We start from the raw sequence: 24,391 nt of genomic DNA, 5'->3' as shown, positions 1-24,391 counted from the left end.
GCCTATTGGAGCACACGAGAGGTGATATATCTTGCGTTCATGAATGATGCATATGTGTAGTTCATTTGGTGCATGATAGTGTGGGGAAAGTAAGACTTCAAGCGGACTCATCATGGCGTTTGGCGATGTTCTATTCATGATTTCAATGATATTAATAGATACAATATTGTCAAACATAACGTCACTAAATACGGTAGCATATCAAATGTAAACAAGGCAGAATATATGGAATATCTTCTATTTTTTATTATATATCTTCTACTAATAGAAAATTATTGCGGATCACCCACAAAAGCACTTGACTCGACTGTCATGTTTCAAAGAGGAGAAAAAGGAAAAAGAAACGAACATGAGAGTACTACAAGAGAAATGTGTTTGATATTGAAAATAACATTTTTTATTACCTTAGATACGTAATTGCTTTATTTATTTAAAACAAGTACACAAAACGATAGGATAAACAAGTCGAAATATTACAGCACAAAACTTTGAAAATGTTATATAATTCAAGTCTCCCTTTATATATATATAGTACGCCCTCATGCATGATGCACTTGTATTGTTGATTTGGTGCATGATAGTGTGGTGAAACTAAACTTCAAGTGGACTCGCCATGGCGGTCATGTAAACGGGTGCATCATTTGGAATCAGAACTAATTTCAATGTTATGTAGAGTGGCAAAACCCATGTGTAACATTTACAAATACGAATATGCGATAGATGTGTTTTCTAAAATAGTAAAGAAGACAAACTGATAATCAAATGTCCATTAAATAGGCCCCGACAATTCAAACATGCAAATCAAGTAGTAAACTTTAGTTACCCCCTAACAATTAAAACACACAAAATTAATAAATCACCACTTTATTTAGAAATTGCCGCTCAAACTTCCAACAATGCATCATCAACTCCATATTAATTCGATCAAAGCAACACATATGTTCTAACTGCCACAATCAGTATCGCAGAGATCCCAAACATACTAGCCTACGTCTCTATAGTTTGGTAACTAGAGAGATAATGTAATCAAGGACGTAAAAGCATCTAGCCGCAAAAAAAAAGAACGGAACCGCAATCATATATAAAGTTATGATTCATCGGCTGTTTACAGCGAATGAAAAAGTTAATGTAGCTCCAAAAACTGCTAGAATCCCAAAAATGTGGACATGAAACATGTTCTCGTAAATTTACATACGTACAAAAACTAGAATATTAACTAAAAGCATTCACATCATATCCACCAAAAAATGTGAGTGTGGGTTTTTTTTAATGTAAAGTGGTTTAGAGTGTTATGAGAGAAGTAGAGAGAAAATACAGCAATTTTTTTTGTATATTTGAAAATTTGTTCACCCCTATATTAGTTTTTTAATACTTTTTGAAGGTGTTTGTATGTAAATGAGAGAGAAAATTTAATGAAAAAGTTATAAAAAATTATTATTGATAAGGAAAGATAAAATCTATTGATTATTCACATCCCTTCCCTCATTCTTCAAATACAAAATTACACTAAAAATCATTACATTTTATCTTGAGAAAATTCCCATACTAGCCATTTTTGAACCACCTTTTCCAGTTTTAGCCCAATACCAAAACAAATTCCAAAATAGCTAAACTAATATGTCGATCCGACGGAATAATGAGTCTATCAGGACGAGCCACGAAGCATACAATTATGTCGTATCCGACGTTTTTTCCGTTTTGTCCGACGGATTAATGAAACAAATCGACGTATTAATAAGCTGTCGGATCTAACGGTTTAGTTCTTGCTTCCGTCTGATCCGACTGTTTAGTTTGTCCGACGAACTCTAGATTAGATTTTTCAATTTGAGGGGGGATTGATTTTGAGTTCTATAGTGAAATTGACCACTATGGTTGTGTTCTTCTCAGAAAAACAAAGCAATTTGTATTAATAATTTGCTTGATTTTGTAGAGAAATAAGAAAGATGGAGACAGAGGTTGGTTATGTAGGTTTAGGGGTTAAGAGGTAGAAGATGAAGGATTCCAGCGGACCCACTATAATTCCGTCGAATCCATTAATAAGTTGACACGTGACGCAATTTTAAAGGTCCAAAAATTTTGTCGGACGGTGTTAAAATTTCGTCGGATCGGGCAGAATAATTTGGCTATTTTGGGAATTTGTGTTGGTCTTGAGTTATACTTGGAAAAACTTGGTAAAAAATGGTTAGTTTGGGAATTTTCCCTCTTATTTTTTCTTCTCAGTTAAATAATTTTTTTATAACTTTACCATCACCTTTTATTTCTCCTTCACGTATAAACACTTTAAAAAATTATTAAAATATTATATGCGGTGAACAGAAATTTTCAAATATACAGAAATATCATTGCATTTTCCCTTTTCTTCTCTCACAATACCCTAACCCACTCCCTACATTATAAAACCTCACACACATTTTTTTACGGATAAGACGTGAATGCTCTCAGTTAATATTCTAGTTTTTGTACGTACGCAAATTACAGTTAATATTCTAGTTTTTGCACGTACGTAAATTTACAAGAGCAAGTTCCATGTCTACTTTTCAGGATTCTAGCAGTCTTCGGAGCTGCATTAACGTTTTCCTTCGCAGTAAACAACGACGAATCATAACTCTATACAAGTTTGCGATATTTTTTTGCGGTCGGATGCTTTTACGTCCTTGATGACATTATCTCTCCGGTTACCAAACTCTAGAGACGTAGGCTGGTGTGTTTGGGATCTCTGCAATACTAATTGTGGCAGTCAGAACATATGTGTTGCTTTGATCGAATTAATATGGAGTTGATGACGCACTGCAGAAATTTTAGTGGCAATTTCTATTAAAGTGGTGGTTATAAAATTTGTGTGTTTTAATTTTAGGGCATAATTAAAGTTACTACTCGATCTATTTGTTTGAATTTTCAGGGCCTATTTAATGGACATCTAATTATCAGTCTGTTTTAAAGCACCTTATCTTTACTATTTTAGAAAACACTTCTATCGCATATTCGTATTTGTAAATGTTAAACATGAGTTTGGCCACTCTACAAAACATTGAAACTAATTTCGACTCCAAACGCCATGGTGAGTCCGCGATTGAAGTCTTAGTTTCACCACGCTATCATGCACCAAATCAACTACACATATGCATCATGCATGAACGAGTATATATATATATATATATATATATATATGGAATAAAACTAGAAACTGTACTTGTAGAAGCACAAGATATAGAATCTCTCGTGTGCTCCAATAGGTGCGGTTTGGCCGGCCGGGACTATCAAAAAGCATCATTCCTCCATAGAAATCGCATGGTAAAGACGGTCTGAGTCGATGATCCGTCATTCTAATGATGCTCTGGGGGTAAATAGAGTTGTCGTTGCAGGGAAACTGTGGTGAAGATTCACCATAATGTCATCCCTAGATGGGACAAACAAAGACACTGATCATAGTAGGTTTGCCATTTCGAAAGAAATTTGGATAAATGGTAAAGCAGGTATGAGATGTAGGGTATATCTATACCATATATATACAGACTCTACATTCATACCTGCTTCACCTCATATCCAAATTTCTTTCGAAATGTCAAGCCTACTACGATCAGTGTCTATGTTTGTCCCGTCCCGACAAAGCTGCAATACAAATAAGTGAAAGAATTGTTTTTTTAAAAATAGTTAAGTAAAGATAAGGTGCTTTAAGACAAACGATAATTAGATGTCCATTAAATTGGCCTTAACAATTCCAACAAACACATCGAGTAGTAAACTTCAATTACACCCTAACAATTAAAAAACACAAAATTAATAAACCAACACTTTATTTAAAAATTGCCGCTAAAACTTCCTGCAATGCGTCATCAATTCCACGTTTTGATCAAAGCATCACATATGTTCCGACTGATACAATCAATCAGTATTGCAGAGATCCCGAACAAGTACACCAGCCTACATCTCCAAAGTTTGGTAACCAGGTAGATAATGTCATCATGGACGTAAAAGCATCTCACCACCAAAAAAACTTGGTTTCTCTGCCACGTCGGCTTTATATAACCCATCGAAGCATCAGAATGACGTGATCATCGACTCGGACCGTCTTTACCATGCGGTTGCTATGGAGGAAGGGCGTTTTCTGATGATTCTGGCCAAAATGCACCTATTGGAGCACTCGAGTGGCGATATCTTGCGTCTCTACACGGTTTCTAGTTTCATTAATTATTGGTTAATATTCTAGGTTTTTATGTAAGTAATTAAAAGAACAAGCTCCATGTTTTACTTTCTTTGGATTCTAGTAGTGTTCGGAGCTACAATAACTTTTCCTTTGCAGTAAACGACCGACGAGCCTTAACTCTTTACAAGATTGTAAACAATGACGTAAAAGCATCCAACCGTCAAAAAAGCCAGACCCGCAATCTTGTATAGAGTTAAGACTCGTCGGTCGTTTACTGCAAAAGAAAACGTTACCTCAGCCCTGAAGACTGCTATAGTCCCAAAAAGGTAGACATGGAGACGTAGGGCGGCGTACTTGTTCGATGACATTATCTCTCTGGTTACCAAACTCTGGAGACGTAGGGCGGCGTACTTGTTCGAGATCTGCGCAATACTGACTGTATCAGTCTGGATCTCTAAAAAGATACCTGCTTTATTTTGGCTAAAAACCCATTTATGCAAAATGTTCTCTCTTGATGTTGGCATGAAGATGGATTGTACTTAATTTTGAGTAGATGGTGAGTTGATAGATGAGCTAGGATATTTTGCAGTCTTTTCTCTCGTTTTGATAATATAATAATAGGTTAAAAGACATTTTCTAGATGTAAAGCTTGCGGTTCAAGTTTGGTAAGTGGCGATCGTTATGAGTGGGATGGGTCGGTCGGACTATGAGGCGTCGGGTTCGGGCTTCAGGTCCGCTAAATGAGTATATATATAAGGGTGGATTTAATAAGAATACATTGTTTTCTTAGGATGGTAAGAATAAATCTTAACCATTAGATTAACACATCTAATGGTAAGAATATATGCAATAGCTACCCATGACTCTATATAAGTATATCACTATATTATGCATGCATGGTGGTTCAAAACTGAATGACGTGGAGAAAAGTAATTCTAGCCATTCACGGTTGCTCTCGCACCTGGTCTATTTTACTACATGCTAAACGTATTCCGGAAGTTTGGAATTCCTTTCCGTTTCCAACTTAAATATGTGTAATTTGATAATTGGTGTCCTTGGGGATGGTACGAGTATAAGGTTCGGGTGGATAACCACCGAGTCTCTTAGAGGTTTTTACTAATTTATTTGCAAACGTTTTGAAAAAGAAGAGTAAGGTAGCGGATTGTTTCGATAACCCTGTCCATGGAGGTGAAAAAGAAGATAGCTTTTTCTTTTCTGTCTTGGGTTTGATATCCGGACAATCGCTTGCCTAGTGTTGTAGCATTAGGAGAGCGTAGGTTTATAAACTTAAAACTAGAGTGTCTAAGTTAGGTTAAGTTTAATGGACCGCATTTAGAAGTTAGAACATCACTTGTTGAACAGGTTGGACCTTGAGGTGGAAAAGACTCCTTTCAGCCCATTTGCAACTTGAACTACATCGTTGTGAAAATTTGATCATAAACGTCCAATTAATAGACGGCCAGATTGTTGGGTTTGGAACCCTTGTTTGTGAAAGACGGGGAAGTAGAAAATTTTAATCATTACTTTTCTCTATGGATTAATTGGGTCTCGATTAAAGTTAAAATTTTTTAGTGTGAAGAGATTGTTGTTGGACCGGATATATATCAAGTTATCAACCAAGGTGGAATTATCATTTAGAGGTATTAACATGGGAGATGTTGGGTGTGTGTTTTGCAAAACGAACCCGGAGACCTCAGTACAACTATTGGTTCATTGCAAAACGAACCAAGGTGGAACTATCATTTAGAGGTATTAACATTGGTTCATTGGTAATCCTTGAACATTCTATTGGACAGTTAATTCCATCAACAACCTATAGCATATTTTTTGAGTAAAAGGTTTCTTAGTTCCAATTTCTTTGAATATATACCACAAACCAAACGGGCCTAATGATTGATTCAATATATTACGAATCGAGTTTAATACTTCCAGCTCTCTCAAAAAGGAAAATTTAAAAACAGATGCATATAATCAAATGTGTAATCATGTAACACAGCTTATTCGAGTCTGTGTTGCACCAATAGTATGTATAACCATGCATGTTTAAAAAAGAAATTTAGTAATATAACAATTAAAAAGTATATTTATCTTTGAACACATCAAAGATCACCACAATCATAGTTCATGTGACTCCTCTGGTTAGGAAACAGAAGCTTTAATAAAATGATCCATATCTTCTTTAAACATGAACAACTACCTAACAGCATGCCAATGAGGTAAGTTTGCAATGACAATCGAACCACTCTCATCCTTCGTTGTCTTATAAACTCATGAAATGCTTCCCCAACTCTACGTTTGAAACACCTTGCAGCCATATTTCTAGCCAACACAACAGCATCTTCTAGTGCTGCCGAACCACCTTGCCCTAAAAAGGGACCCATGATATGCATAGCATCACCAGCAACTGTCACGCTTCCTCTTGAAAAGGTCCCTGTGAGCAAGTCCCATGGGGTGCGGTAGCTTAATTGTGTAAAAGACAATGAGTTTATGTCTGCATATTTAGCCATTTCTTGAATTTCTTGGGGATAGTTGCTTAGCAACTCTATGGTGTATTGTCGAATTACTTCGTTATTTTTCCAAATTCCTTCGTCTGTTTTTCAGTTTTAAAAATGAAACAATATATCAAACATGTGAAGAGAAATTTATATAGTAATGATGATAAAAGAGTTTTTTTAGTAGGTGATTTAGAATTTACCCTATTTCGGAAGTTCGTGTACTTCTAGGCAGTTCCCTAAACCCTAAACCTTAAACAATCAAACTTTGATTGTTGGGGACTTGGGGTAGCGAACTGTCAAGAAGTACAAAACTCACCGAAAAAAATCCAAAATCACTTACTTGAATCTTAAACCACGTACTAATTCAAAAGAATATGATTTTAAACGACCTTTAGGAATGTATGGTTGTTCACAAAACCAGTATATCATGTTATTGTCAATCGGAACTCTACCCACAAGAATGACATCTTTCCTGAAAATCGTAAACTCACGGCCAAAGCATTGACCATAAGGGTAATTGGTTAAGCCTCTAATTGCATATATGGGGAACATCTTTATAGGTTTGAGGTTAAAGAAATCAGCAACGGTCGACATCCCACCATCACAACCAATGACAACCTACAATAAGTATTGTTAATTTGATGAAATCATGTAGTAACCTAAAAATTGGGCAACAAAAATGCTTTGAAATAGAATTATATTATTGATCATGTTGTATAAGTTTCCATACTCAAACTATGTCAATACCTAGGTAATAATTGAGGTTCCATTGATGAACCTAAGAATTGGTTTATTAGTGCACGGGTCTAATTTTATAGATTCAAGTTGGCAACAAAACTTGACAGTTTCCGGCAGAAGTGCAGCATAAAGAGTTTGTATAAGATAATTTCCTCTCAAGCAACGTGTTTCGGCAACACAGTGGTATCTCAATACACAAACAATAAAATAGTTGAAGATAAACAACAATTCGTAAACAAAGTAAAACCCCAACCCAAGTCTAATTTGATTGAGAAAACCTTAGTTTAAGGGACATAAGAATACATGCATGTAATTCAATATACATACAAACTTGATGTGTACAAAACACGTTGGGTTTGCGAGTTGGTGGGTCCAAACTGACACAAACCCAGTAATCGTGTTGGACCCAAAAACAACACGAACATTTGCTCTTTGACACAAACACGGCATGCTGACCCATGTTCCTTTTACTTTTAAATACTTTAAAATCATTAATTTATAACAAAATTCACAACTATATACGGAAAAAATAGTTACATTTGGATGTCAAAGAGTTCGAGAAAAAAAAATATATCAACATGTTAAACAAATCAACCCATAATTAACCTATTAGGTTGACATGAACACAACCTATTTAGCTAGTCGTGTTCACGAGTTTAAACAAAACCAACTCGAACTTGTTTATTTGAAATTTAAATCCGTTTCTCATTTTCATATTTAACAAAGCAATATTGACTTTGACGATTTTAGTGATTTAAGCCCATGTTTCTTCTTGGTAGAGGTTAACCCATGCGTTCTTTTTCTCATTTAAATCTATGTAACACGAGATTAAAAAAATTGTACAAGTTATGTCGTTATATATATTTAAACAAGACAAAAATTTGAATTTAAAACGTTAGAAGCCTTAATCCATAAAGTTATAAAAATTGATGAGTTGGTCCTTATTAAGTTATTAACCCACTGATAGATGATACAACTTCCTTAATATATTGGCAAATGGCAATCATGAATTAAAAAGAAAAAAAAACGAAAGGATAAAAATTCATTTAATATTATACAATTTAACTTTATTTTCACATAAAAATCCTAAATATGTAAAACTTAACCAAAAAATCAAATATGTCATTAATTAAGCTCCTAAACTTATATAAACTTACAATGATCATTAACTTGTTATCATGGATATATAACAATAAGTAACGAACTTGATATTCTTCATGAAAAGACACATACTATAACTGACAACTCATAAATGTTTTTTTTTTAATTTAACGAAAACTAGAAAATAAACTCTTTTAATAGAAATGGTCGTACAAGTGTTAATCATGTCGACAGGTTCAGGGTAATTGGTTAAAATCGATGAATCCAAAAAAGACCCATGTAAGTTAAACATCAACCTTAACCCCCATAGACTTAAAACCTTACAACCTATATATACGACACGTACAACTTAAAATTTTTATGCACATGTTGGAGGTTAAAATGTTTTATTCTCCACGTCCTTTTGAAAATGTCCACATTTCCTTTTTAGTTTGTCCAGTTACAAATGTCCACTTTTAAAATTTATTAACTAATTTCCAAGTTTACCCTTACACAAATACAATCATTCAAACTTTTAAATTTTGTCTTTTTATATATGTCAAGGGCATTATAGAAATTTGTTAAGCAAAAAATGCAATCATTCAAACTTTCTTAAATTTTGTGTTTTTCAAATTATGACATTTGTAGAGGGACGGAGGACGTATTATAGTTACTTTAGTTTTTATAGAAAATTCATTCTAACTTTCATGTTGTAAATCGATCTCTTTGAAATTAGTTGTAAACATAGTCATTTTATGATTAAAACGGACCTTTGTAAAGGAATAGTCGTGCGGCGGAGGATGTCTGCGACACCAAGCTAATTCAGCGCGCGCCACCCATTTGGTTGGATTGTGATCGCTGCTCCGGTGTTGTTCCTTAGACATTCTGATCTCTCGATTATTATGCTTTTGATCCCTTTCTTATGAAGTGCGAGGGCCGTGGCTAATCCGCAAAGCCCGGCCCCGATGATCACCACTTCTTCATCTTGCATGATTACTTCTCAAAGAGAGAAATTAAGTATTTAGTTAGATTATATATAGAATGTCACACAATAAAAACAAAGAATGTTGGAAGTCACACGAAGAATATGTTAGAAATAGAATCGCGGACGTCAAAGAATCATAAATTCATACTTTTTGTGCGTACTTGGTAAAAAACACACTTAACTTCACACTTTCTATTCATGTTTCGATACCAAACTAGAACATGTGACCATTTGATTTCAAGACAGACTAAGAAACCACCAAGCCGTAAGAAGAGCGGCAACTTCATGCTTTTTATATAAGGCTATGTGTTATGGGTCACTCTCATGTGTATCATTCGTCACATTAGTGTCACCTCAGCTTTTCTTCTGTCATTCAACCACAACACTCAACACGTGCTATACTTTTTATTTATATTATTTAAATACTAAAAAGAAAAGAAAAAAAATTATTGTTTTGCTAATGGATGGATTGGCTTCAACCACCAATAACATACTTTTTGACGGAAAGATTTTCCATTCCAATTTCTTTGAATACCACGGGCTTCTCACAAAAAAGGAAATTTAAACATAAATATTTCATCAAACGTGCAATCATTTTACAAAACTTATTCGAGTTTGTATCTTAGCACCAACACTATATATATGAACGCATCAAAGACCACCACAATCATAATCCATGTGACTCTCCTGGTTAGGAAACAGAAGCTTTAATAAAATGATCCATAGTGTCTTCTTTAAACGTGAACTATCTAACAGCATGCCAATGAGGTACACCTGCAATGACAATCGAACCACTCTCATCCTTCGTTCTCTTACAAACTCATTAAATGCTTCCCCAATTTCTCTATGGTTCAAACCCGTTGTAGCCATATTTCTAGCCAACACAACTGCATCTTCTAGTGCTGCCGAACCACCTTGCCCTAAAAAGGGACCCATGATATGCATAGCATCGCCAGCAACTGTCACAGTTCCTCTAGAAAAGTTCCCTATGAGCAAGTCCCATGGGGCGCGGTATCTTAAGTCTGTAAAAGACAATGAGTTTATGTCTGCGTTTTTAGCCATTTCTTGAATTTCTTGGGGACAGTTGCTTAGCCACTCTATGGTGTATTGTCGAATCACCTCGTTATTTTTCCAAATTCCTTCGTCTGTTCATCAGTTTTTGAAATGAAGCAATCAATCTAACATTTGAAGAGAAATCTATATGCAATCTGATGATAAAAGAGTTTTTTTAGTAGGTGGTTTAGAGTTCATATGAGTAGTTAGTTATACAAGCTATTTTGAAAGTTCATGTACTTCAAGGCAGTACGCTACCCCTTCATTCAAAAAATAAGGGTAACGAACTGTCTAGAAGTAATAGAAAATCTAAAAATACTTAGTTGTATCCTAAACCACCTGCTAATAAAAAAAGTGATGATAAACAACCTTTAGGAATGTTTGGTTGTGAAAAAAACCAGTATATCAAGTTATTGTCGATCGGAATTCTACCAAGAAGCATGTCATCTTTCCTGAATCTCGTAAACTCATGGCCAAAGGGATGGCCATGAGGGTAGTTTGTTAAGCCTCTAATTGCATATCTAGGGAACATCTTTATAGGTTTGAGGTTAAGGAAATCAGCAACGATTGACTTCCCACCATCACAACCAATGACAACCTACAATATTAACCAAGAAGCTAGCTTTGTTACTTTGATGAAAATTGTGAAACAAAAATGCTTTGAAATAGAATTATTATTGATCATGTTGTATAAGTTTTCATACTCAAATTATGTTAATATATACCTTGGTAATGATTGAGGTTCCATCAATGAACCTTAGAATTGGATTATTAGTTTGCGGGTCTAGTTTTATAGATTCAAGTTGGCAACCGAACTTGACAGTTGCGGGCGGAAGTGCAGCATAAAGAGTGTCTATAAGATCTTTTCTTCTCAAGCAGCGTGTTTCGCCAACACAATGGTTCCTCAATACACAAACAATAAAATATATATATACCAGAAGCTTTTGGAGAAAAAAAAAAGAAGATGTAGACATTGCATATATTGATATTGGAGTAATGTTGGATTAAACGTACGTACTGTGGATAAATAAGACTAATAGATCATGGGTATTTGTAAAGATTTAAACCCACCATCTCATATTATTTTTCCTTATTATATTGGCAAATGGCAAGCATGAAGAAAAAAACAAATAAGGATCAAAATTCATTTAATATTATACAATTCAACATTATTTTCACATAAATAAATCCTAATTAAATATATAAAAATTAACCAAAAAAACAATGTAAAATGTCATTAATTAAGTTCCTAAACTTGTAAAAACTTACAATGAGATTTTTTGTTGTCTCCCTCCATCAAGTGATACGACTCTTTCCCTGTACAAGGACATGTTATCGCCGTTAACTCATTATCAAAAATATATACCAATTAAGATTGACGAACATGATATAATTGATATCTGATGTCTAAATTCATAAAAGCACACATACCATAAATGATAAAACTTATAAACGAACTTTTAAATTTACTAAACAAAACTGAAAATAAAATTCTTAAAATATCATGTCCGAAAAGGTACGTGTTATTCTTGCTGGCTGTTTCGAGTTAATTGGTTAAAGTTGACAAACCCAAAAAAGACCCCATGTAACCATTCGTGTTAAACATATCTATCTTAACCCAAATACACTTGCAACCTGGCAGCATATATATATAACCCATGCAACTTTTTATCTACACAAATCAAAAGGGTATGGTTTGGAGGTTAAACAAATTATACGGGTTAACTGTATACTGAATTCAGTTGATATTGCCAAGTTCTTTTTACTGTCTTTTTTCTCTAGTCTCTAATTTTGTATTTGTATACTGAAAATGGCTTTTTAAAACGGGTATTCTATTTAAAATAATACCTTCTGCGTGTAGATTCTAGAATTCTTATTTTCTAGACATAAGTTTATGAATCGTGTAATAAGTCCACCTTCAGTTATACTTAAAAAAAAAGAAACCGAAAAACTTTTTTGTGTACATATAGAGACTCAAACCATATTCGTTTAATAAAAAATAATTCTATGTTTCATGTTGTCGTGTTATGAAATTAGTTGAACGAAGCAAAAGAAATGTAAAGGATAAGCGACCTTTGAAGAAGGATAGCCGTGTGACGAAGGATGTCCGCGACACCAAGCTGATCCAGAGCTCGCCACCCGTTTGGCCGGATTCCAATAGCTGCTCCTGTGTTGTTCCTCAGACTTTCTGATCTTTCCATTATTATGCTTTTAATCCCTTTCTTATGAAGCGCGAGGGCTGTGGCTAACCCGCAAATCCCAGCCCCGATTATCACCACTTCTTCATCACACATCGTTACTTCTCAAAGACTGTTATTTTTTTTTTCTTTTTTTTTTTGTAACTAAATTCAGTGGTTGGTTGTAGTTTGATTATATATAAAGCATGCCACACAATAAAATCAAAGAATGTTGGGCCCTCTGCCAAAAGAGTCGCACAAATAGTGTGGGACAAAAGATTAGTCTGAGGAATACGCTGGAATCGTGACGTCTTAAAAATTAAACAAAAGTAACTTCATGAATCATTTTAAAAATAAAATACTCAGAATAGGATAGTTTAAATAAAATGATAGCTTTTCTCGTTAAGTCGGATTACGTGACTTTTTATGAGGACAAATTGATCATTTAACCTATTTAATAAAAAACATTTTATTAAATAACAAAAAAGATTTATTAATATATCTTAAATATATATAGACGAAACCACTAAAAGCTCACTGGTTGCTCCACATCTCCTCTCTAGCCACCAGATTGTTTTATTTGTAATCGGAGGTTTCTTATACATTTGTTCCGAATTCACGGATATAAGTCTAACCAAACCCAGATAGTCATTAAACGGGTTATAACATCTTATTAAATTAAAAATTAATCTCACCAAATATTTGATATGAAAATCTTATAAAATAAAAATATACTAAAAATTAATATCCGATTTTTTAAAAAAAAAATATTATTTAAGAAACAATTTTATACTAAAAAATATAAGCTGGTCATGAGTCTCAATAAATCCAGATAGTTTTTAAACTGAGTTATAACATTTTCATCATCAAACCCTATGTATATTATTAACTTGCTTACAATAAATAATTCAAAAAAATATATAAATATTAAATGCGAATAATATAAAACAACCATTTTCTATCCATTTCCTATATTATTTTCTTAAAGCTGAAGAACAAATAATAATAAAAATACCATTTAATGAACAAATTTTAGACGTAGTATTTTTTAAGCTAATGTATAGCATGATGAGGATTTCAATGTAAAATTGACCATAGGAAATCCAATTTGAATATATTATATATTATTTGCTCATGAGTCATGATCCATAAAATGTTTTTTAAAATAATTTGCATCATGACTTGGGTCATCAAGTCTCTAAAACAAAATAATTTACATCATGACTTAGGTCATCAAGATAACGACTTTAAGTCTTCCGTTTAAACTTTAAATAATGTATCAGAATGAGTTCATGGAATATATATTTGTGAGAACCATTTAAAAATTAATAATTTTAAGAACTATTTCGGAACATAAAAAAACCATTCAACATAAAATAATAATATAAAAAATTTATAAAATCAAAACAAATGCGAAAATAATATAATGACTTTGGGAAGCACACTTATCTATAGTTTGGTTGGTGTATTGGAGGCAATCACCTCTAAGCAACTTTGGGAAAGCACACTTATTTATGGGTGATCACTATTCGGTTTTGAACTGATTAACCAAAAATAAAATCAACCCGTAACCGTTTAAAACTTAACTGATTTGCATATTAAGTTGTTTGGTTTTTGACCAAAACCGAATTAGGTTTTCAATTCCAAGAATCTCAATTAGGTTCCACAACATGAATTGAAGATCAGTTTGATCTTAAAACTACAAAATCTGGTCTGTAAGACAAGCTGAATTAAGTTTTCTCTGTCAATATATAAAACCTTAACTGATCTCAACTTCGGCAAATTCATTTTGGCTAAAAGGTTCTTGATTTCAACCAAGCTTTATCTGACCCGAGGTTGTTTTAGCAGATTTCAAGAAAGTTACAAACAGCAAGTTATTTCGACCATCTAGTCCGGTTGCCTTAAAAGCGATATACAGAAATTTATTTCCAAAAAAGTCATCTTTAAGATAGAACATATACACAGTATATATGTTAATCAATCTTATATACATCATATCAAACATCTTGAATTCCAGAAGCAATAACCTAATAAGTTAATACCGTCTCCACTTTTCAACTTCTCTGTGAGTTGCTTTGATCAGCTTCTTCTTGTTCACGACAACCTCCTCGATCAAAACACCAATCTCATCCCTAGTATTAACAAGTCAAAAGGTCAAACCATTGACAAATCAGAAACATAGTACACATTTCCTAGAATAATATTTCCAATGTATACAACCTCATTAATCCTTTTATTAAAGATTCAAAATACTATTGAAATAAATAGTCTATAAAAAGTGCAAGTCGCTACAAGGCGTTTTAGTCCCAAAATCCGAGGCGTGAGGCTGCGTATATATACAACCAAATAAGCTTTATAACTTCTAGGCTTGTAACTGAATCGAAAGAATGCGAACAAAGCATGTTCATGTTTGTTCGTTTAACTTTAACCGAACAGACGATCGCACATGATCAATAAAACAGACAGAGTTTCTTGTCCGTGTTAGTTAGTAGAGGAATTCAACATGTTCGTGTTTATGTTCGTTCGATTGTTCTTAGTATAAACGAATGGTTCACGAACATAAGTGAGCATAGATGGGCGAACATAACTGAGCTACAAGCCTGAATCTAGTTAAAAGTAATGTAAAGAGCAATGTGTTAGGCCTAATTACCTAAAAACTTATTGAAACTACACTAATGGCCCAAAAAATGTAAATGAATATGTTAACGAACTTAAATTAACGAGCGAACATAAACAAATTTATATGAACGAACATAAATGAACAAACAACACATTCGTAACGTGTGTTCATGTCCATTCATTTAGCTATATGAACTACCCACCGAACTGTTCACTAAACGTTCGGTTTGCTTACAGGCCAAATTGTTTCTACTTACACTTTAAACAACCCCGAACCCACACACGCAACTTACTGAGTAGGAAGACTTCCAGGCCCGCTGAACAACCTCCCGACATTCGAATGCTTCCGATTCTCATCATAAGCAATGCCTCTTCCTGCACCATACCCAAACCCTAGACCAACTCCACATCCCGCACCGAACCCAAACCCGACCTGTAAACCCGGGATTCCGGGGCCTATCCCTGCACCTGAACCAATATTCATCCAAATCATTTTAGCATCCAATATCCATTAAACCAATATCAAAATCTCAAAAACAGAGTTATTAAGATAAAGAATAATAACCAATTTCATCAATAATAATAATAATAATATGCAATGAGAATTTGACCTCCGATGAGTCCGACACCGAAACCAAGACCGCAACCGGCACCGAGGCCAAAACCCGGGCCGAGTTTACCGAGTTTACCGAGTTTGGATGAATACACGACGGGAAGCTTCCATAGCAGGCCTTTCTCGTCCTCGTCGCCGTGATTCCGGTGAGGCATTTTATTTTATTGGGGTTTATGATTGAATAATAATTTTATTGATTATGCAAACAGGGTTTCAGTTTGATTGATGGTTTCGTAATTGAGTGGAATTAGCGTCTTGACTTGTTTAGTGGCTCACCGTTCGGGTTGGGTTGGGTTGGGTTGGGTTGGGTTGGGTTGGGCCGGGTCTCTGACCAATGAGAAAGATATTATTGGTTTGGGTTCGAAGGCATATCCAAAGCCCGAAATATGGTGAAACATACCTGGAACTGGACCCGTTCAGCCCGACCCATAGATACAAATCAGGTTTCAGTTCCTGAAAGAAAGTGTACCCAGACCCGGAACCAAACTGGAACAACCAAAACTCGTTACACCTCTACCCGGTCCAGACTTGGCCCGACCCGGACTAAAACCGATAAGAACCCGGCCAAACTGGTCAAAAATCTGGCCATATCCGAAACCAATTAAAAGAAGCCCCCTCCCTGCAGATTTGTGCACCTCTAAATAGGTTTGTAGGAAAGTTTGTACATAAAAGTTAGCCATTTTCATGTGTTCGCTAGTTTTGTTTGTTTTGTTCTATATATGTACCGTTGTAAGCTTATTTTATAATACTTTGTCTTTGTTTTTATAGGTATTTAGTTATGAGACCGAGTATGTGATTAGTTTTTAAGAAAAATATATATATGTGAATATGGAACAAGTACGGTATTAAATGATATAATTAGCAAAAATGTTATTTAAACTACTTAAATCATGCTATATAGCTCATACCACAGCTAATGATAACAATTAGAAGATTATGCTCGCGATGTTGACAGGGGCGAAGCTTCCTTAGGGCCGGGGGTCCTCCCCCTGTTTTTTTGCGCGGTAGTGTAAATCGACCATTTTTCCGTCCGAAAATTTGTATACGTAGTGTAAATTTACCCGTTTTATACCGAAAATTTGAGCCCGCCCCTTCTAAGTTTGTGATTTTTATAATACATTTTGAGTCCGGCCCCCTACGAACTCGTCCAAGCTTCGTCACTGGATGTTAAGACTTATATTAGGTCTATTTTCTGATTTGAAACTCACTTATAATGACTATTCATGAAATGGTGTCTATTCATGATTTACAGTATATGAATTCAGGCGCATCTTTATGTTATATCATCCTTATGAATCTTGTTTTTACGTCAAATCTTACTCATCTCCACTTCTTTGAAAATGATTAGTGATAGATGTTTTGGATTGATCCATATAATCATACAAGGATTATTTAAACATGATGGTTGACTCTAAAGTCACATAGAAAACTAAAAGTGATGCACATAAGTACAAAAGTTGTGTCACGTCACACATGAGCTATAGAAGGCTGCCTGGTGGCAATGAATTCAAAGACCGGACGAATAACTAGACGTTAAATTGGAGTATTAATTTTGGCTCGTTGCCAAGATTTATGTGAAATGGGTTACCAACTCAAACTTATTTATATATTTTTTCGCTTTAATTAAAAATTGAGTTGTGTCAATACGTCGATGGATGAGCATGCGTCCTAATCATGTTTTGATTAAGCTGTTTTTAAGAAATATTATTAGTTGAAAGAATGATATCTTGACAGTTAAATTTGTGTTTCTTACTTTCAAGGCCGCCCGTAGGGTTTGGGTCCCATGTCAGCTCCATTCTTGGCTATTTTCGAAGCATGCCACACAACCTTAGGGGTGGAGGGGGTCACATGTCCCTACCACGCTCTTTTTCATATCATATTATCGTTTTTCATTTCATTCCTAACCACTCTAAGAATCCCTCTCAACTGTTTGGGGTTGTAGTTAATGGTATCGCATTGGGACACTAACATGAGGCAAGATTAGTTTGCGCGACACTGCAATGATGAGGGTGGGCAACTAGACAAGGGAAAAACAAGACAAAGAGGCCTAATATAAAACAAGCATTACTTCGATAACTAGAGTGGAGTTATATGGGGCCTAAAAAACAACGGACATATAGGTTTTGGCGGACGATATTATGTGGGAAACAACCATAGGCGGTTTAGTTCACTATTTATTTGAAAATTTATAGTTTCAAAATTTTGTCAAATAAATTTCAAAATTTGAAGCTCCTCAAAAGAAAAGAAAGACAAAGAGACAGAGACACAATCCTAATGTTTTAAGATTGAAGATAAGGATGCGACAAATGATATTCTAGTCCTCAATCTGTTGATCTTAAAATATATAGAGTTCTAGAAAACATGACAACTATCATTAATCTAATTACTAGTATTGATTATTATTAATATTTAACAAATCAGAATGGGGAAAATTGTTATAAAATGGGACTACAGTACGGTGTACGTTTGGAGAAAAATGAGAGAAAAAAACCGGAAAATCTCATATGATAATTTCATTATTAATGGTAGTAAATTTCTTCAGAGTATTCTCTTAGCAGTATCTCTTGTGTGTTTGCTATGTATAGATTTTTAGATATTTTGATCTTTTATTGACTTGTATGATCGAACTTAAATTATATAATTAAGCCTAGTTACTTTTAGGTATTTAACAAAAATAATTTATGTATTCGATCTACCTATCATTGCAACATTTAACATTTGGTTCGCATCACTCTCAGTCTCTCATTAGTTGTCACCTCAACATCAACTTATCATCTTTAACAATCTCAACCATATATACTTTTGTCGTTTATGTATTAGGCTGAGGGGTGTGGGGGGCGCGAGAGGGGGCGCGATTGGGGGCTCCAGCCAATAATATTGTGACGTGTGGCAGAGAGAGAAACTTGATAAGATGGGTGTTGGTTTTTGTGCTCGCGCCCCGGGCCCTGGTGTGGAGGGGCGCGAGAGGGGGCGCGAGCGGTTTTTTTTTTATTTTTTTATAAATGTATTAAAAAAACGTATTATTAAAAAAACAAGAAATTATTTAAAAAAACACACATTTTTTTGAAAATTCATAATAAAAAAAAACATACTAAAAATTAAACAAACAATAATATTTAATAATAAAACTAATCTAATACAAGATCATCTGGTCGCCTCGCCCACAAATGTTCAACCAACTCATGTCGAAGATCCCCGTGTATCTCACGGCTCTTGATATTTGCTATGTTATGAAGTTTTTGTTGATCACTGATTGTGGACGGTTGTGGCGGAATGTCACATTGGTAGTTTTGGCATATAGCTTTGCCCTCGTCTTCTAACGTCATGTTGTGTAGGATAAGACACGTGTAGACGACGTCCATTATCCTCTCCCGAGTCCAATAACGTATCGGGTTCGCCAGAACATAATATTGTTTTTTTATAGCTCCAAAAGCTCTTTCAATATCTTTTCTAGCAGACTCTTGCTTCTTCGTAAAATACTTCCGTTTGTCGGCGATTGGATCTGTAAAAGCTTGAACTAACACAGCCCATTCGTTGTAAATACCATCGACCAGATAGTACCCGTACTTGAAGAGTTCTCCATTTGCAAGAAAAGATTGAGGTGGTTCAACCCCGTCGATAAGGTCGTTGATCAAATGTGACTGATCGATAACATTAAAGTCGTTATTTGACCCAGCAACACCAAAAAAAGCATGCCAAAACCAAAGATCCTGTGACACCGCCGCCTCAAGTATGAGGGTCGGCCCTTCATGATCACCACGGTGGAACTGACCTCGCCAGGCCGTTGGACACATAGCCCATCCAACATGCGTACAATCGATGCTACCTAGCATCCCAGGAAAACCATGTTTTTCTGCGTGCACCTCATATATGCGTTGGATGTCATACGTTGTAGGTTTACGCAGATATCTCCGAGCGTAAGTCGATATGACTCCTACGTACAATATATATTACAAAATGTAATAAATATTTAATAAAAAGTAAAATTAATGTTTTTTACCTTGGCAGAAAAAATGAAGGGATTCACGTGCAACCCTTTTCGACATCTGTAAATACTCATCCAAAGCGTCCGACGAGATGTCGTACGCTAATTGACGGATAGCAGCCGTGCATTTTTGAAGAGGGGTAAAACCGGGAAGACCCCTAGCATCCTCCCTTTGTTGAAAAAAGGGATAACGTGCCTGTAAATCACTCGCTATACGCGTGAACAATTGCCTGCTCATTCGAAAACGAGTTCGAAAATCCGACTCCGCGTATACCGGTTGAGGGCTAAAATAATGCCTCATCAAAGTATCGTTAGCACCCGATCGATCACGATCACGAGGTGGTGCTCTAACCCTCGGGAGTCGGGGTTGATGGGCTTGATTTTGCAAGAGATTGACCACGGTTGCGGTCAAAACTCCCCCTACATGAAGAAGCAAATCATCCTCTTCGGAGGAGTCGGAATCAGACGAGTACGACGACATTATTTTTAAAATTAAAATTGGTTTTGGGATATTATATATGAGTTTGGAGATTGAAGTTGTGTTTGATATGGTTAAAATGGGTTGATGGTATGTGATATTGGTATGTGATATGTGATATTGGTTTTATAAAGAAAAAAAAATTTTTTTTTTAATAAACAAAGAGCCCAACGGCTCTATTTACGCAACCCAAGACCCCTTCACGCCTATTCCCAGCCGCTACCCCTCTTGCGCGTCAAGAAGTTCGTTTATGTTCGTCCTTTAATAAACGAACCGGACATGGACACAAAAATTTCGTTCAGTTTGCTTAACGGACGAACACGGACAAGGGCCAAGTCCGTTCGATAGTGTTCGTGAACGTCCGGTAACGTTCGTCCGATTACGTCCGGTAATGTCCGTCAGGTATTGTTATTGTTTATATATATCCAGTATTGTAATTTAACGGCAGAATTTCTAGTGTTATTAATAACACTTTTATATTACTACACATGTTTGATGTCTCTTATATTATAGTGATCCACTTTATGTTAATATATTAAGTGTTAAGTATATTTGGATGTTATATGGTGTAATTCCTAATTTGTATGTGAAGTTGTTTAGATATATGCTTGGTGTCAATATGCAACCGTTTATATTTGTCCATTAGTGTTCGTTGTCCATTAATGTTCACATGTTTGCTTGTCCATTAATGTCCATTATTGTCCGTTTACCCATTATTGTCCGTTAACGTCCGTTTAAAATGTTAACGGACGGACATGGACGGACACGGACAAACTCAATTTCTTAATGGACGGACACGGACATGAATTTTCGTTCGGTAGAGTGTTCGTGAACCGTCAGTTTGTCCGTCAAAAGCTTAACGGACGGACACGGACATGCTCTCGTCCGGTTCGGTCCGGTCCGTGTACACCCCTAATGATGGCTAAAATTATAAAGGTCGGGTTTCAAAGATCGATAACAGGGCCGGTGTGGAATATATGCAAAAGCACATCCATGAGGCCAGATAACAAGATAAGGTATAACAAAAGAATCTAAAGCATGATAACGGCTTGAACTAATGTTAATGTAACAATTTTATATTGATCAACTGAGATAAAGAGATTTTGGCAACATGTAATATATAAAGAAGTGGATAACACCTAGTGGCACATCACTTATTGCTTAGAAGTTATATAAAAACTAAAAGAAAAATGAGAATAAACATTGTTAAAGAGTTGTAAGATGTAGAGTATACACTTGTACACACTATTCTCCTTTATAGCATTTTAGAATTCAATGGTTCAAGGGGGCGACTCCCATAGTAACTGCCAGGGGGGGGGGGGGGGGTGTCTAAGGAGGCATGGCCCCTTGGTGTGGTCTAACGAGCAACGTTGGCGAGTCCAAGAGTTGAGCCGCTGGCGTAGATTGCATTAATGAAAAGTTATATGAAAAACCATAAGCGCATGTGAACATAGAATCAATAGCAAGTTAATTGCATCGATTATCAGTTATAACTGTGAACAACAAAATTGAAACATTCGTGATAAGTACCTTCAGTGGAACATAGTTTAGTGGTAAATGATGATCAATTGTAAGTGATCATTAATTACAACTTGATTATCAATCGTAACTTAACAATAGCCGACATAGTGTTGATAGAGTTTTTCAGTACTGTTCCATTTCTGTTGATTTAAGGGACCAATTGTCTCTATTCACATTATTTACTTGTTAGAAGTACACATAGTTATATATGTCACCATTCTTGGTCCACCAACAAATGATCCATCCTCATCAAAACTTTTACATTGAACTGATTGAAGGGCCATTTCCATTTTCTTTTCTTTTCTTTTCTTTTTTATTATTTGTAGACTGTGAGTTTGGCCCACATATATCTACATGCTATAAGATTTTCATATTTTTTATCGTAAATATATTATTATGTATAATAATAATATATGATTATTGGATTACCGGCGGGACGATATATATATATAATGTTGTTGGCTTTTGGAGCTTTGCGGTTGGCCGGTCATAGTTTCTCTAAACAAATTAAGTTCAAGTAATTCTCAAAAGGATATATACTGCCTTCTTATGGTCCATAACGTGTTTTATTAAACTTGTAACAAGTATTTTCATTATATTTAGTAGAGATAAATATTTTATGGTTTCAAACATCTTTATTTTATGTCAAATGAGCATCTAATGACTAATCACGTTTATGGTTTTAATTTATTTTCAGATTTAAAACAAAGGGCCTAAGCAGGAATTGTCCGAAATTTTATCCTCAAATCCGACTAACTTACATCGGGTTCCTTGTGTAATCCATATGTGACCGTCTTTCTTTCGTCCATTGTGGTATTCGTTCAGTGATTAGTGATGGATTAACGATGTTTTTTGATTTCCTTTTTTCTACTTTTTTTTAAATAAAGTCGGTAATTACCAATGGATCATGTCCGCATTTGATATTCATTTTCTTATTGTGGAAATCTCAACGGTATTCAATCGTCTAGTTTAATCAGTTTAAAAAACCAGCCGACAAGGTATGCTTGATCTGTTTTTAACCGGTTTTACATTAATTTTGTTATTGCTTTATCTGATTTGCTCATGAACTAGTACTATGTGTCAAATCTAGTAGCTCCTAACAGAAAACTCTACTCTATGGCATGAAATAAGTTTATAATTATGTACATTAAAAATAGAGTTAGGATGAAAGAGATGTTGATGATCGAAGTTGTGAGACCTACGAAAATTGAGAGGAAAGTGAGTGAAATGATTGTCAACTTGTCCCACATACGAGGATGGAGAAATCTTGGAAAGGCATATTAGGAGTACTCCTTAGATTGTATAAGTAAATCGTGGGACCCTAAACGCTGACTCACAGACATCCACAACACATGTCGTGGTTAATAAGTTGATGGTGCACTTTGCACATTCGCGTAACCACGAGTCGTTTAAGTACTGTCTTAATGTTTTTAAGGTGTGCTCGAGACTCAAAGACCTCTTAACTAGTTCATTCAAAGCCTTCTAAAGTACGGTTCATAAGCGGTTGTTGGTTTTGAAATGGTCTCTAGTTTTGAGGATGGACTAGAACCGTGTCATAGGTTAAATGTTATACATAGACACTCGTAACACTTCGAAAAGGGTAACAACATATATGTCAAACAAGTCAACAATTTTGAATTACTTGTAAGTATTACTAATTAAACCGATAAAATTACTATTGAGCACGCATAATGCAGTGTAATTTCATGTAGTAAGGTTAAAAAGAATTAGAACTACAACTCGCATTCACTAATCAAACTCTTACATCTACTATATATGCTACAAATAGTGTGATAGGTTTTTTTTTTCTTTTCAGAATGACTATAAACCGCGGTGCTACCTTTGTTTGAGTCATTTCAGCAAGCACAAAATTTCCAGCATGACACTTCTGCTAGGTACATTTAGACTCGATTGTCATTGCTGAGTATAACTATTGCTTGCAGCTATTGTACCACTAGAGACACGCACGTTCAAAGTTAAGACGGAAAATCTGTTTTAAGAAAACTGCGTCAACACAACCTCACAACAACCTATTCCTCCATGTTCTTGATTTTATTTCTATTTCAAATTGTAATAGCTAGCGTAACAAAATTTTCTTTACGAAAATTGTAATTTTATATCCATATTTTATTTTAGGTTAATCTTTAAGTATTATATATTACTTGACGTACGTCGGTACTCGTCAATATGAAGTCCCCAAATCATACGTTGTTGAAAGACACATGCATGTTACGTGTTAAAACTGAACAGTTCAGAACTAGAATATACCACTTCCATGTCAAAATCTATCTTGAACATAAATGCATCTGATTTGACCTCTAAAAACATACAGTAGTACTTTAGGAAAGTTAAATCAACATCCACTTTAATTTCTATCTCATTCTCATCTTATAACATTAATATATTATCACAGAAGCCTCATTTGTCTGCATGCAACACCATTAATTAAGTTGTTGTAAGAATAAGAAAATGGCGGCCGGCGTACGTACGTTAATTAGATTAG

At 35.0% G+C, this 24,391-nt stretch overlaps 3 protein-coding genes across 3 annotated transcripts; all 3 read right to left on the bottom strand.

The window, feature by feature from the left end:
- Positions 1–6,235: 6,235 nt before the first annotated feature.
- LOC143579177 (monooxygenase 1-like) lies at positions 6,236–7,557 on the bottom strand. Its single transcript, XM_077062562.1, has 3 exons — positions 7,387–7,557; positions 7,029–7,257; positions 6,236–6,734 (listed from the first exon to the last, which is right to left on the bottom strand). The coding sequence occupies exons 2-3, from the start codon at positions 7,231–7,233 to the stop codon at positions 6,244–6,246; spliced, it is 696 nt and encodes a 231-aa protein (XP_076918677.1). The 5' UTR covers positions 7,234–7,257; positions 7,387–7,557; the 3' UTR covers positions 6,236–6,243.
- Positions 7,558–9,997: 2,440 nt separating this feature from the next.
- Positions 9,998–12,824, bottom strand: LOC143579175 (monooxygenase 1-like). The gene is made up of 5 exons (XM_077062560.1): positions 12,569–12,824; positions 11,765–11,812; positions 11,221–11,398; positions 10,865–11,093; positions 9,998–10,587 (listed from the first exon to the last, which is right to left on the bottom strand). Exons 1-5 carry the CDS (start codon positions 12,787–12,789, stop codon positions 10,094–10,096), a joined length of 1,170 nt encoding a protein of 389 aa, XP_076918675.1. The 5' UTR covers positions 12,790–12,824; the 3' UTR covers positions 9,998–10,093.
- A 1,879-nt stretch (positions 12,825–14,703) lies between these two features.
- LOC143579173 (uncharacterized) lies at positions 14,704–16,059 on the bottom strand. Its single transcript, XM_077062557.1, has 3 exons — positions 15,903–16,059; positions 15,585–15,759; positions 14,704–14,804 (listed from the first exon to the last, which is right to left on the bottom strand). Exons 1-3 carry the CDS (start codon positions 16,057–16,059, stop codon positions 14,708–14,710), a joined length of 429 nt encoding a protein of 142 aa, XP_076918672.1. The 3' UTR covers positions 14,704–14,707.
- Between the last annotated feature and the right edge of the window lie 8,332 nt (positions 16,060–24,391).

This window comes from Bidens hawaiensis, unplaced genomic scaffold (genome assembly GCF_021521415.1).
Source record: "Bidens hawaiensis isolate Kalapana, Puna unplaced genomic scaffold, B.hawaiensis_p1.1 tig00029631_1, whole genome shotgun sequence".
Classification (NCBI taxonomy): Eukaryota; Viridiplantae; Streptophyta; class Magnoliopsida; order Asterales; family Asteraceae; genus Bidens; species Bidens hawaiensis.
Note: the sequence above shows the minus strand (reverse complement) of the source record. Positions and strands in the feature narration are given on the sequence as shown.

Coding starts and splice junctions, on each gene's coding strand:
- LOC143579177 (XM_077062562.1), bottom strand. CDS start 7,233: ATGTCGACCGTTGCTGATTTCTTTAACCTCAAACCTATAAAGATGTTC. Junction 6,735..7,028: donor ACAACCATACATTCCTAAAG/GTCGTTTAAAAT, acceptor ACTGAAAAACAG/ACGAAGGAATTTGGAAAAAT.
- LOC143579173 (XM_077062557.1), bottom strand. CDS start 16,059: ATGCCTCACCGGAATCACGGCGACGAGGACGAGAAAGGCCTGCTATGG. Junction 15,760..15,902: donor CGGTGTCGGACTCATCGGAG/GTCAAATTCTCA, acceptor ATATTGGTTCAG/GTGCAGGGATAGGCCCCGGA. Junction 14,805..15,584: donor CCTGGAAGTCTTCCTACTCA/GTAAGTTGCGTG, acceptor TGTTAATACTAG/GGATGAGATTGGTGTTTTGA.
- LOC143579175 (XM_077062560.1), bottom strand. CDS start 12,789: ATGTGTGATGAAGAAGTGGTGATAATCGGGGCTGGGATTTGCGGGTTA. Junction 11,094..11,220: donor GAACCTCAATCATTACCAAG/GTATATATTAAC, acceptor TTAATATTGTAG/GTTGTCATTGGTTGTGATGG. Junction 10,588..10,864: donor ACAACCAAACATTCCTAAAG/GTTGTTTATCAT, acceptor ACTGATGAACAG/ACGAAGGAATTTGGAAAAAT.